The sequence below is a fragment of the Hyaena hyaena genome, unplaced genomic scaffold (assembly GCF_003009895.1).
Source record: "Hyaena hyaena isolate Hyena2069 unplaced genomic scaffold, ASM300989v1 scaffold_205, whole genome shotgun sequence".
In the NCBI taxonomy this organism is placed as follows: Eukaryota; Metazoa; Chordata; class Mammalia; order Carnivora; family Hyaenidae; genus Hyaena; species Hyaena hyaena.
Genome location: NW_024080838.1, coordinates 2,425,815 through 2,439,695, shown reverse-complemented (window position 1 = coordinate 2,439,695; position 13,881 = coordinate 2,425,815). Strand labels below are relative to the sequence as shown.

The 13,881-nt window shown below is 40.8% G+C and overlaps 1 protein-coding gene across 2 annotated transcripts in view; it reads left to right on the top strand.

The window, feature by feature from the left end:
- The window catches only part of PTCD2 (pentatricopeptide repeat domain 2), a 34,364-nt gene extending 21,109 nt beyond the window's left edge, over positions 1 to 13,255 (top strand). For both annotated transcript variants that reach the window (XM_039242082.1, XM_039242083.1), the window contains exons 9-10: positions 8,579 to 8,692; positions 12,435 to 13,255. In XM_039242082.1, the coding sequence (XP_039098013.1) occupies positions 8,579 to 8,692; positions 12,435 to 12,659 (339 nt within the window). In that variant the 3' untranslated portion in view covers positions 12,660 to 13,255. The remainder of the gene's footprint in view (positions 1 to 8,578; positions 8,693 to 12,434) is intronic.
- The last annotated feature ends 626 nt before the right edge of the window (positions 13,256 to 13,881 follow it).

Genomic DNA, 13,881 nt, shown 5'->3' with positions numbered 1-13,881 from the left:
AGATAGTAAGATGATGCCTAGATTTTTTAATCTGTGTATGATGAATTTTGATTTTCTAAAATCTTGATTGAATTCAGGGATTTACTGAGCTCTGTGTTAAAGTTACATTATAGCCCCTGTAATGGGAGCCAACGCTGGCTGTGCTACCAGGAGTTTACACATGGGTGGAAACTGTAGATATGCTCAGATATAAGATGTAGCTAAATGCTGCAGGTATAACACATGACTACAGAAAGCTGTAGAAACAGAGAGGAAGGAGATAACCTCTTTGTCTTGACTGAGACTTAAGAATAATCTGTGTACTAACTGCATCCTATTCATGGTACCTAACTCGAGGAGTTAGTATACCTGTGGTGCATAAAATAGTGCATGACATGTTGACGTTGACAACAAATGTTAGCTGTTTTCATTCTTGTATTGCCAGACTGCCGTGGTCTGTCTGTCCCAGTAAGGAGCGAGTCATCTACACCTTACTGGCACAATTGAAAAGACGAAGAGGCTCTGTTGTCATTAAAGACCTTATACGCCCCGTTCAGCTAACCACTTCTGGGGCCCTGCTTGTATGCTGAGTACACCTGTGTTATGGGGAGTTGAAAAGAAAGCCCCTAACTTTTAAGAACGTAGTCTCCTGAAACCTCACAAGGAGAAGATGAGGAAAACATTGTCAAAAGAACAGAAATGTGTTAATGGCAGTGTGGTATGAACCAGAATAAGGGCTTACAGCCCATGCAGTATTGCAGCATGGGGAGTGAAGTGCTGGCCAGCGGGAGCAAACTGCAGGTCTCAGTGAAGAGAGAATTGTTAAGCAGTGTCTGAAGGAGGACAGGACCACTGGATTGAAGGGATATGGGTTAAAGGGCATTCTTTGTTAGGAGATTAGTTTTGCTGTGGGTTCCCATTAAAAGAATATAAACTTTTTTAATATTTTTTTTTTTTTAATTTATTTTGAGCTGGCGGCGGGGGTGGGGGGCAGAGAGAGTGGAGAGAGACAGAGGGAATCCCAAGCAGGCTCTGCACTGTCAGTAGAGTCTAACCTGGGGCTCGAGCCCACGAATCATAAGAAATCAAGAGTTGGATACTTAACTGACTGAGCTACCCAGGCATCCTTGTAAACTTTTAATTGTAACCACTTCTTACTAGCCTTAAGTCCTTAGGCAGCTTCTTTAACGTCTTTGGTCTCCGTTTTCCTTTTATCTGAAACAGCAATAGTAATAGAAATATTGCCATCCTTTTATTGTGAAAATTAAAAAAATAATGCTCAGTACCTGGCATATAATCAGTGATCAGTGAATGCTTGCTAATATCAGAAGTATTTGTTTGAAATGAAGTGTGTTACATAAAGAGGAATATTTATATTTAACAAATGCTAGAACCCAGTGAATAGGAATTGGGGATAACTCCAAGGTTCCATGGTTTTCTGTTTTTCCGTAGTGATTATCCTCAAATGTCACCCCCAGACCAGAGCCCAGATGACTTTCAAGAAAAGACTGGGGGCACCTGGGTGGCTCAGTTGGTTAGCGTCTAACTTTGGCTCAGGTCATGAGTTCAAGCCCCACGTCGGGCTCTCTGCTGACAGCTCAGCGCCTGGAGTCCGTTTCAGATTCTGTGTATCCCTCTCTCTCTGTCCCTTTCCCACTTGCACTCTTTCTTTCTCTGTCTCTGCCTCTCTCTCTCTCTCAAAAATTAAAATATTAAAAAAAAAAAAAGGACTAGATGAGCCTTTCTGGTAAAGTTTGGAGGAAAAGATTGCCAAAAGTCTGAGATAAGAATACCTTATATTTAACCTTACATTGACTTTTCAAAGTCCTTTCATGTGAGGGAAAGATGATTAGAGAACCTGAAAGATGGACACAGTGATAAAAGAGAAACTGAAAAAAAGCATGGTTTTGGAAGGGAAGAGACTAAATACTAGAAAAATATCCAAAAAGAGATCCTAGTTTTTAAAGGGCAGGAGCCTAGATAGGGATGAATATCACAGCTGTTCATTAAGAACTCATCTATATAAAACCAGCAGTGGATCTGATATGAACTGACAAATACCACCAAAAAATGAGGTAAGAGGACCCAGAAGTGAGTTTAGTAAGACATCAGTGGTGAGGCCGAGGAATCCCCAGAAACAGACAGGGAAGAAATAGCACCAGCGAATAGAAATCTAAGAGGACGGATAGCCCTGCCCGTCACAGCCTGCTGCCGACAGCCCCTACCCCAAGACTGGGTGCCTACACAGAAACTGCAGATCAGAGCAGATGGGTCAGCCTGAAAACTCACAGCCATGAGATCTGGGATGTCAAGGTGGCAAAGGCCCCGAGTCCAGAAGTTCAGGTCATTTGAGCCAACAGTATGAGGAAGCCTGGTTTTCTAGAAGGTGCTGTGTGTGTTGTGCCTTCTCTGCTGGCTACTGGATTTTGACGACTCTGGGTATCCAAGTACATAATTGCTTCTGAGAGAGGGAGTGGCCTGCAGATGAAGTACTTTCAGGTTTGGACAGAAGTAGAATTGCTAGGATTCCAAGTGGTTGATAGCATCAGGTAGGAAAGAGGAGTGTTCTGTGGATCACTGGTAGCTTTTCCTAGAGTTGAAGTGAGCTTGGGAGGATCAGCAAGGATTGATGGTGAGATATTGAAGAGATACAGATCAGCAGCATTTTCACTTAACTGAGCTAAGGTACCATGCGAGGTACTCAATACTCACTGGTTCATTTTATAAAGGTAGGAACAGTATTTTCCCATATCATACATTTGGAAAATGGAGATTCGAAGGATTAATAAATGATCCAAGTTCTTGAAGCTAATTATGTACAGAGTCAGGCTGTAACACAAACACATCTGTTTCCCCACCACTCCAGATCTACAGAGATAAGGGATGTATCTTTTTATTCAGGTTTGGGATTAGCCAATCCTGAATGAAAAGGAAAAGGATTGGATGTCAAAAAACACAGTTGCTGGTAGTGCACGTCCTCCCTTTTATTTGTTGAGAAGCTTTATCTCTTGCAGTCCTTCGCTGTCACAATTTATTATGAGAATCCAGTAATAATTGTTTTTTCCATCTGAGAAACTGCTTTGGTGGAAATAAAACATAGCCTGGTAGTAGAGCTGTCCATTCACAGTAGGTAGAGAAATCCAGGGCCCAGAGCATGGTGGGGAGTGCACCCACCAGCCAGGGCAGCAAGACTAACTTCTTTTCTCTGAGAGCTGGGAAGGAAAGGCAGCCGATAAATGTGGTGGAATGGGCATGTTTTGGGCAAACACTATGTAAGGAACCTTGAACTCATCTTGAATATGAATTGTTCCTCCATGAATTGAGTCACAGAAGTATACATTTCTCAGACACTTAAAGACCATTTTAGGGATGCCTGGGTGGCTCAGTTGGTTGAGCATCTGAATTCGGCTCAGGGCATGATCTCAGAGTTAATGGGTTCAAGCCCTGCTTCAGATTCTGTGCTGACAGCTCAGAGCCTGGAGCCTGCTTCGGATTCCTTGTCTCCCTCTCTCTCTGCCTCTGCTCTCTCTCTCAAAAATAAATAAGCATTTTTTAAAAAGAGAGAGAAAAAAAAGACCATTTTATTGTTTAAAAGTGCTCACTCAGGAACTTCTTCCAAATATAAGAACTTCAGCCAAGTTTCTTATATTTCAGTGTAAACCTGTTTTGACTTCCTTAGGGATAATGAAAAAAAACAGTTATCATTCTCAGGTTTAATAATCTTTCAGATGCAGATCTTTGTTATTAGAGCAGGTTTTTAAAAACTGATTTAATGGGCCCTAACTTCTCTAAATCTGAGTCATCTACTTGGCATCCCTAAGGGCAATTGGTTAATTATTAAGAAATGGAAACCTGACAAATAGGCTGCATAGAAAGTTTAGTCAGTAGTAGCAGGAATAAATGAAGTTTTTTTTTTCTTCTGATCTACTTTAAAAATTAATGTCTTCTACTAAAATCTTTTCCTGCTGCCAGTTGGAATTTGAACTTACCTAATTTCCCCCCCTCAACTTAATTTTCTTTTCATCAAAATTGTGCCTGCTGCCAATATGACCCAGAGGGCCTGATTTTCCATTTTCCCAGCTAATACTTGCTACATGCTGAATTGATTTAGTAGATGATCTCATGGAGGCACATGCATATTGGCTCTGCTGTCTGAATTCAAACCCATCAATTTCAAAAGAACTATAGCTCCCTCTTTAGCAATGTTAATCAATATCAAAGGATTAATTTCCACTTCTAAATATGTTTGAAAATAGCTGAGACCAACATGGGATAGCTTTCCACTGATGCTATTTGAATTCCAATCATGTCTCTAGAAATAAGGCATGTCTCCAAATGCATGCCCATTTTGGAATTGAATAACTTTGCAGGGGAATTGACAGTTGGTTAGTTTTGCTACTTTTATCATTATTTGTTAACACAGAAAAATGGTTTTATTTTAATGTTTTTTTTTATATAAAACATATGTTTTACTTTATTATTTTTTTTTTTTTACAAATAGTTTATTGTCAAATTAGTTTCTACATAACACTCAGTGCTCATCCCCAAAGTGCCCTCTTTCATGCCCATCCCCCCCTCCCCCCCACATCCATCAGTCCTCAGTTTTTGTCAGCATTCAAGAGTCTCTCATGGTTTGCCTCTCTCCCTTTCCCCCACCATTTCCGCCCTTCTTCTCCCCCTTGGTCCTCCGTCAAGTTCCTCCTAATCCTCCTATACGTGCAAACATATGATATTTGTCCTTCTCTGCCTGACTTATTTCGCTCAGCATAACACCCTCAAGGTCCATCCATGTTGCTACACATGGCCAGATTTCATTGTTTCTCATTGCCATGTAGTATTCCATGGTATAGATAAACCACATCTTCTTGATCCATTCGTCTGTTGATGGACACTTAGGCTCTTTCCATGTTTTAGCTATTGTGGAGAGTGCTGCTATGAACATTGGGGTACATGTGCTCCTATGCCTCAGCATTTCTGTATCCCTTGGGTAAATTCCTAGGCCCGCAATGTTTATTTTTGAGAGAGAGCATCATATGCATTTGTGCTTGCATGAATAGGGGAGGGGCAGAGAGAGGGAGAGAGAATTCCAAGCAGGCTTCGTGCTGTCAGTGCAGAGTCCAGTGTGGGATTTGATCCCACCAACCATGAGATTCTGACCCGAGCCAAAATCAAGAGTCGGACACTCAACTGACTGAGCCACCCAGGTTCCCCAACACAGATAAATGTTTTAATGACCCTTTCTCCAGTCACTAAGGTCATCCTAAAGTTACAGCCCATGCTAGGAAGCCTCCTAGGCTGCATGTAGGATAGACAAGGAGATAGGACTCTTTCCCATAAATCCCTTAAGATTTTGGAGCTTAAGAATTGCATTTTGGTTAAGAGCAATGTAGACTTGAGAGGGAAAAAAAGGAGTTTATAGAAATGAGAAGCATTGTTTTTCTTCTATGTATAAAACCATGTAGATGGTCAGTCTAGGTCTGATGTGACATTCTATGGTAACATTAGGGACCCAGCCTCTTTCTGTGTTTCCATACCACCATACTAAGCACATGATTTTTATCTATTACATCTTTTCCAGCAAGATAGAGGAAGAATAGAAGACAAAAAGACATTGGACCCTTTTGAGGATCCTTTCCCCAGTGTCTCACCCAGCCACTTGGACTCAAATGTTATTGGCCAGAACTGAATACTGTAACCATACATAGTAGCAAAGAAACCTGAGAAATACAGTCTTAGAATTCTGTACATGGCAGCATCAGTTGAAGTTAGGGAGTTCTGTTAATCAAAAAAAAAAAGAAGGGGAGGATAGATATTGTTTAGAAAACTAGCAGTCTCTATTGCACTATGATATTCTCCTTCAAATATAGCTAACTTAAAAGAGACAAAATGTAAATTTCTGCATATTCGGGGCTTCTTGTCCTTTATTTTGGTCAAAGGACCCAATGACTTGTGAACATTTCTTGAGATTTCAGGAAACCAGATGGGCAGGAGGTGTCCTGTAGTTCCTGGAGTAGTTTTTCTTACCTAAATTCCGCCTATTCCTTGCTAATTTTTTTAGCCTTTGGTTTGAAACCTGTTAAGATTAAAGCATTGTGCTGTACCTTAATCTAGTTTTCCTTAACCGTACCCTGAGGTTTCAGTTTGAGATCAATTCTCCTAGCTTTAAATTCTCTTTGCCTTTCATCAGCAACTGCCTCCTCAATATTGTCCTCCATCGGTTTCGAGTTATTGAACTTTACTCTTGAAATCCCTTCTGAATCACAGATAGTTGCTGGAGGCAAGGAGGGAAATTGGGAAGACTTACGAAGAGAAGTTGAAATCTTCCAGGAGCACATCATTAATAGATCCTAGCATGGAGCTCCGGGAGGTTTATCTGTGTAAATTGCTAGGGGACCTCTGCTCTCCTCCAATTCCTTATTGGCGAGGGTCTACTAGGTGCCAGGCACGAGAGACCTAACACCTAACAAGGTCGACTTCTCCTTGCCCTCAATAGGACAGACAGCTTCAACCCAGTCAGAATTGGTTTTTATTAATATAAGAGTTTGAAGTACTATTGAGAGTTAGAGATTTTATACTTTTAAGCTAACGAGTTAACCTTCCATAGTTTCATGGATGCTGGTAGAGTTCACAAGGTGCTGAGAGGTGAAGGGTATTTTCTTAATCAGAGCAATAGTAGTAGCCACAACATTAGCATTTTTGCATCAGTTCCTTGAACCCAGTTCCCACACAGCAAGATGAGACCTATATGCCTCTTAACACACACAGGAAGTTATACTTAAAAGAGAGGATGCCTGACTTTGGAGAACCCAGATCTCTCAAAATGGCAGTAAGCATGCCTGCCCTGTTCTCTGCATGGGGCACTGTGTATGTCTTTCGAAGCTGTTGTTGTCTGGATATCCTTGGAAAGATAATCCGGAAAAGGGCAGGGAGTACTTCTGCTTGAATGTGAGAAACCTGTGGAGTGTTGCCTCTAAGTGAAAATGTGCTCATGATTTTGCCTGTGCTTTAGAACACGGAACTCAGATGGGGTTCTTTGGATTTAGCCTACTTGGGATCATTTCAGTCTGTTCTTTGGGACCAAAGATAGCCCTTCATCCTGATCAACTCCTCAACGAACTTAAATTGTTATAAATGGTCTGTAGAAAGAACTTAGTTCATTTGCTATATGAAAAGGAATATCTCCTCCGGAAAAACTACTTTTCCAAAGGATCAAGAGCCTTTAAAATGTTTATATTCTTTGACTTTATAATTTAACTTCTGGGAATCAAGTCCTAAAAAGTTAAAAAGTTTTTTTTTAATGTATGCATTTGTCAATATATTGAATTTTTCAGTATATTGAAGAGTGGTATTGTTTAAATTAACAAATTATCCTATGTATATGATGGATTGCTATGCATTCATTATTAAAAATGAGGTAGTCTATAATTTCTTAATGAGAAAATATTCATTGTATAATAGTTGACAGAAAGCAGAATCAGATCAGGTGGAAATTAATACATTTGGAAGGTAATACATGAAATTATAAACACTGGATAACAGTTGGGGAATTCTGAGTTGTTCTTATTTTCTTTAACCTTTTCTGTAGTTTTCAAATTGTACTAGTGAACGTTGGTAATAAGGGGAGACAGGAATGTGGTTTTTTTCTTGGGTTAATTATGCCTGTCTGATGGAAGGTAGTTAGTGGTACCATTTTATTTTTTTATTTTTTTTTAAATGTTTTTTTCTGAGAGAGAGAGAGAGAGAGAGAGAGACACTCTGAGCAGGGGAGGGTCAGAGACAGAGGGAGACACAGAATCCGAAGCAGGCTCCAGGCTCTGAGCTGTCAGCACAGAGCCCGACATGGGCCTCGATCGGACCCACGAACCTTGAGATCATGACCTGAGCCGAAGTCAGACACTTAACTGACTGAGCCACCCAGGCGCCTCTAGTGGTACCATTTTAAAAGCCAAGTACAGTACCCAGTTTTAGAAGTTCCTTAATAGCCACAGTATAAATAGGAGTACTTGAACCAGCTTTCTCTTGATGCCTGCACAATTTCCTGAAAGAAAAAAAAGAAAGGAAGGAAGGAAGAAAAAGAAAAGAAAAAAGGTATAGGTAAAGGTAAAAGTATAGGTATAGGTAAAGGTATATTTCGCCCCACAGTCAATCTTAGAAGATTGTCTGATAGTCCTCTGCTCTGAATCTGGAAAAAATAGGAAGAAACTGATAGTAATGTTTGAGTACCTCCTGTGTACTTTTATTCAATATTCACAGTAACTCCAAATGTGAGATGTAAACCTATTCTCCTCATTTTACAAATAACAGAAGTTGAACAGGATAAAATACATGGCCAGAGATTCTGGCCCAAATATACCAGACTCCAAAATCCATATTTTCTCCATTTCTACCTTTACGTTTTAAAGTTGAGGTGTTTTGATTAGCTATTGGAAACAAAGTTCTGGCTGACAGACATATATTCTCAAAGCATCTTTGAACTTGTGCAAGACAATGAATTAGGAAATAGCTTGAAAACAGATAGGTAACTGTAAATGTCAGGTACATATATCATTGTTGAGCACTGGTTCAGTCTTGTTTTTGCTTGCTTGTTCTTTGTATTCAGATTTTGATTCATATCCAGTCAAATATGTTGAAAACCCTGATAAAGATACTAAAGGATGCTGCAGAGGGAAATTTATCACAATTTGTGAAAAGACAAGAGTTCTCTGAAGAAGTGGTGAGTATGAGATTGCTGCAGAAATGATTTACAGGTGAAAGGATGTTCATTAGAGTGTCTACTTACTGTCTTCATTCTACAGGCCGCCACCTTACAGAGTGCCACATATGGCAAACTCCCTCTTCTTTCTGTTCAAAGATTTCTGTGTTTGGGTGCAAAGATTTTTTTTTCTTCCAACAGGAAATATCCTCTGAAAGTCTAGGAAAACTTGGGCCTCTTACATTGTTACCCCCACCCTCCACCTCTGCCCCCAGAATACTATTTTCCTGGGTCCCGGCTCTCATTTCTCTTTCTCCTCAAGCCCTCCAGTACCTTCACCCCACTCCCCCACCCCTGTCCCTGGTTCATGGGGGAAATCAGAGCAATCAGGAGAGAACTGCTGCCTCACCAACCGCCTCCTGTCCCCTCTGCTCAGCTTCCCCCCTAAAGCCATGGAGACTGGACATACCTCTCTGGTGCAGGCTCCCCCAATAGCCCCTGGAGCCCATCCCTCTGACCCACTGCAAGACATCAGTTCAGAAGGTGTCTTACCCTCTTTTGAGCATCATGAACATCCCCTTCCCTGAGGAACATTCCCGTCAACAAACAATAGGCTACAGTAGCCCTCACCTTAATTTTTTTTAAAAATCATCCCTCCTTACACAAAAGACATGCTGTGTGTTGGGATAGGAAGACTCAATCCCATGAAGTCAGTTCTTCCCAACCCACTGTGATAATGTAACATAATGAAAGTGCCATTAGTTTTACTTCTGTAGTTAAAGTTTAGTAGAAAGAACAAACCAGAAGATTAACTGGGAAAACCCTGTGAAAGAAGAGCAAGGAGAGGTGCTGGACCTGCCAGACATTAGGCTATATGACTGCTTCTATCATTAGAACTGTAGTTATAGGTACTGAATAGACCAACTATTGGAACTGTATAAATGTTTTTGCAAAACTGTGAAACAAAATTAAATAGAAATGATAAGCAGTTTCCAAAAATTGAAAGCAAAATGCGACAAAGGAACCCATGTCTCACACTGATGGCTGAAGCACAGAAAGAGGAGCTACTGTAAGTAATTTGAAATTTAGTAATTTGTACACAGGTAGCTAAAGGGGAAAAACTGTAAAGAAATCATAAATTTCTGGCAGTGATGAGTTAGTTACTGTAAGGAAATCGTAAATTACTGGCAGTGATGAGTTAGTTACTAAAGATATTGGTATTGTCATTTTGACTAATGAAAGGACCTGTCTCCCTCCCTCCCTTGCCTTCTGACAGTACTGGCCCCTGCTGGTTGGCAGGAGTGGGCAGCAGGCTTCTTTCTCCCTCCTCTGACTCTCTTGCCCTCCCAGCCCTACCCCTTTTTCGTACTTCCGCCCAAAAGGCTTCTTTCTGCTTGCAAAGGGAGCTTATCAGGAAACTAACTGGATATGGCTAACTTAAAGCGTCTATCTATTTGTATTCATGGCACTTAGACCCAAAAGGGTCCACCCAAACCCTTTTGGAGTGTGTTTAGAAAAGTAGGGGAACTGGAAATGTAAACAGGCTTTAAAGTGCACATTCATGTGCATGTGCGTCCGTTACTGACACAACTTCAGTTTCCCCAACAGCACTAATGTTAATCACTCCGGTTAGACCTGGTTTGTCAATATGTCGTCCCAATTATAATGACTCAAGCATCCAAACAAACTCCACGTTGAGAAATACTGATTTTTATCTGATTTTCCCCCCAAAGTCTGTAAGATTGATTTATCTCAAAAGCTCCCCCTCGAGCTGAGTGTGTTCTTGGGTGTTGTGAGGCTGCATGGGGAGCTGCCTTTGAGAAATAAACAAATGCTCTAACTCCAGTAGCCTTTGAACCAGCTCTAAATAGGCTTGTAAGACTGCATGTGGAGTATGCATGCATAACAATGGAGTAAAATCTCTTTTCTGCTTAAATGGTAGAATAGTCCTAATGACACAGTTTGGTATTTGTGTAGTGATGGGAGAGAATTGAGGCGGTGTATGCAATTAGAGCAAAGTTCTCACCAGGTTGGCATGTTTGCTTGGCTGCTTTTGGAAACCATATGCTGTCCATTAGGTCACTTTGCCTTCAACATGGGGCAGGGACTAAACAAGCTATTCTTTTTTTTTATTTTTTTTTAATTTTTTTTATTTTTTTTTTTTACAAATAGTTTATTGTCAAATTAGTTTCTACATAACACTCAGTGCTCATCCCCAAAGTGCCCTCCTCCATGCCCATCCCCCCCTCCCCCCCACATCCATCAGTCCTCAGTTTTTGTCAGCATTCAAGAGTCTCTCATGGTTTGCCTCTCTCCCTTTCCCCCACCATTTCCGCCCTTCTTCTCCCCCTTGTTCCTCCGTCAAGTTCCTCCTAATCCTCCTATACGTGCAAACATATGATATTTGTCCTTCTCTGCCTGACTTATTTCGCTCAGCATAACACCCTCAAGGTCCATCCATGTTGCTACACATGGCCAGATTTCATTGTTTCTCATTGCCATGTAGTATTCCATGGTATAGATAAACCACATCTTCTCCACAATAGCTAAAACATGGAAAGAGCCTAAGTGTCCATCAACAGATGAATGGAACAAGCTATTCTTCTTAAGAATGACATAAAGTGTTGAATCTTCATACCTGAAGGTTCATGGGAGCCATTGTTTTAAAGGAAGGTATGTCAGCAGCGGAAAAGATTATGACCTATATCTAGAAGGTGACCAGAGGATTTCTTAGGGACCTTGATCACAAGTAAATTTTATCAAGAAATCTTGTTAGATTGTATCATAAATAAGGATTGAACTAAGTCAGATGCTGATTTTGTTCAAAGGTAGCTTTACATTGTTATTTAGAGCTCACCCATTTTTGTAGAATTAAATACTGTTCATACGCTTGTGACTCCAATGTTTATACCTTAGGTTTAGACCTCTCCTCCATGCCTCATATTTGTATATATCCAACAAACTCTTGACTTACCCACATAGAACTTTCACAGACATCTCAATCAGAACTCTTGATGTTTTTACCCCTCTAAATCTGTTCCTCCCATCTTTCCCATCTCCATTAATTACCTCACCCATCACCAAGTCACTAAAGCCCAAATTGGGAAGATGTCTTTGATTCCTCCCTTTCCTTGACCTCTTCTACAATAAATCCTTTCAGTTTAACCCCCTAGATATACTTGATCGATGTTTACTTCTGCATATTGTGCCTACATTTTCCAGTTTAGACTGTGATCTTCTCTCATGTGGACTGTGTTATTGGCCTCTGGATTAGTCTCCATCCTCCCTTTCTCTACACATGTTTAAACAACATAATCTTCAGATGTTTAAACTTAAATCAGATCCTGTCCTAATTTGGACCTTCTTCCAGCTTCTAGAATACATTCCAGAAAACTTACCATGTTATAAAGCCCTACCTACTTGGCCCTGCGTCCTGCTCTGATTATTAAATTTGGCAAACCTGTTTCCATTGCTATTTGACTCCTTTTCCTAGTATGTTTCATTGTATAGTATGTACCACATAAATGCCCTTTTTATGAGATATCAGGAATGATTGTCAAGTACCAATTGTGAATTTGGTATATAGCTTATGGAATCCCTTGTAGTCATTCATACCTCTGTGTGGCCCAGTACTCTGGTTTTCACCATTATAGGTATACACTATACATTTTAATGCATTTGGATCTCTGCTTCTTGGAGAATAAGAAGAATAAGGAAGAAATCTTCCATAGAGATAATGATCTGCTCTCTGGCTTTTCCCCAGCTGGCCAAAGCAAGGAAAAAAGTGAAGGATGTGCCTGCCCTTCTGGCCAAATTTGATGAGATCTATGGGAAACTCCACATAAATGGCCAGGTCACCACTTGCACTTTGGATACTCTCCTCTGCCATACCCCTGGGGACAGGAAATCCCACATGGTACTGTTAAATAAGAGGACAGTCAGCCATCGGAACTTCCAGCCTCTCAGCCAGTCCCTGTGGGCTGAATAACCCTATGTTCAAATCACTCATGGGTTTGAGTTGGAAGGGGGCTCCCAATGAGTTAATGGGTTCCTAAGAAATCAGGAATTGTACTCCAGTGGATGCTGTATTAACAAACACTTGGTCTTAAATTTCTGAGTTGATTGAGAACTGGCATGCTGATCTGAGAAGTTAATGTTCTGCCACCGTGAAGACGTAGAGTCCAGCAGAGAGCTCCACATCCTCAGAAAAGACACTTCCCCTGTATAAACTTCTAAGGATCCTTGAAGGAACATGGCTTTGATCTCCAATCCAACTGCCAGTACCAACGTAGAACCCAGTAAGCACGAGTGGGAAGGGGGAAGTTGCCTTAAGTGGTCAACTCCAGTGAATTTTCAGGGGAGTTACTTGTAGATTATACCCTTGCTGAATTCAGGAGGTCTGAAACCTTATTTTGCCACTGTGGGCAATGGCCCAGGATGTTCTCACTGCTTCTGTCATCATGTATCTGTGACCCCTCAATAAGATGCTTGTGAATCTGCATATTGACTTGAAATTTTCATTTAAGTTTCATTAGGGTCAAACTTTATCAAAGATGAGAGAAATAAAAGATTCCTGAGAAGACATCGTGAGGTTATGTTTTATTTCTTCCTCAGCAGCACAAACTAACCCAGGACTTAGTTCTCAGAAGAAATAAGTTAACCAGAATGTAAATGGTTACTGCTGTGGTCATAGGCAGGCCAAGTGCTTTTCAAAATAAGTGCCAATAAAAACCACATAATGCTCTCTGTATTGCTTTTTTTTTTTAAATATTTGGTCCTACATTTCATCTTATTGATGATCTTCTATTTTCTCTTGGGATGCTTTATTTTTTTTGTAAAAGTAAACATGTCCTGACAGCAGGTTAAAGCTGCCTCATTCTGATCCATCACGTGGTATTTTGAAACACAACACCAGTGAGTGGTGCCTTTTGTTTCTCAAGGCCCACAAGATGTTCACACCTCTCAGTTCTGTACACTCTGTATTCAGTGCTGCTTCAGAAAGTAAGGTTTGGGGGCACCTGGGTGGCTCAGTCAGTTAAGCATCCACCTTCAGCTCAGGTCATGATCTCACCCCACATCAGGCTCTGCCGACAACTCAGAGCCTGGAGCCTGCTTCCGATTCTATGTGTCCCTCCCTCTCTCTCTCTGCCCCTCCCCCACTTGTAATCTTTCTCTGTCTCTCTCTAAAAATAAACATTTTATTTTTAAAA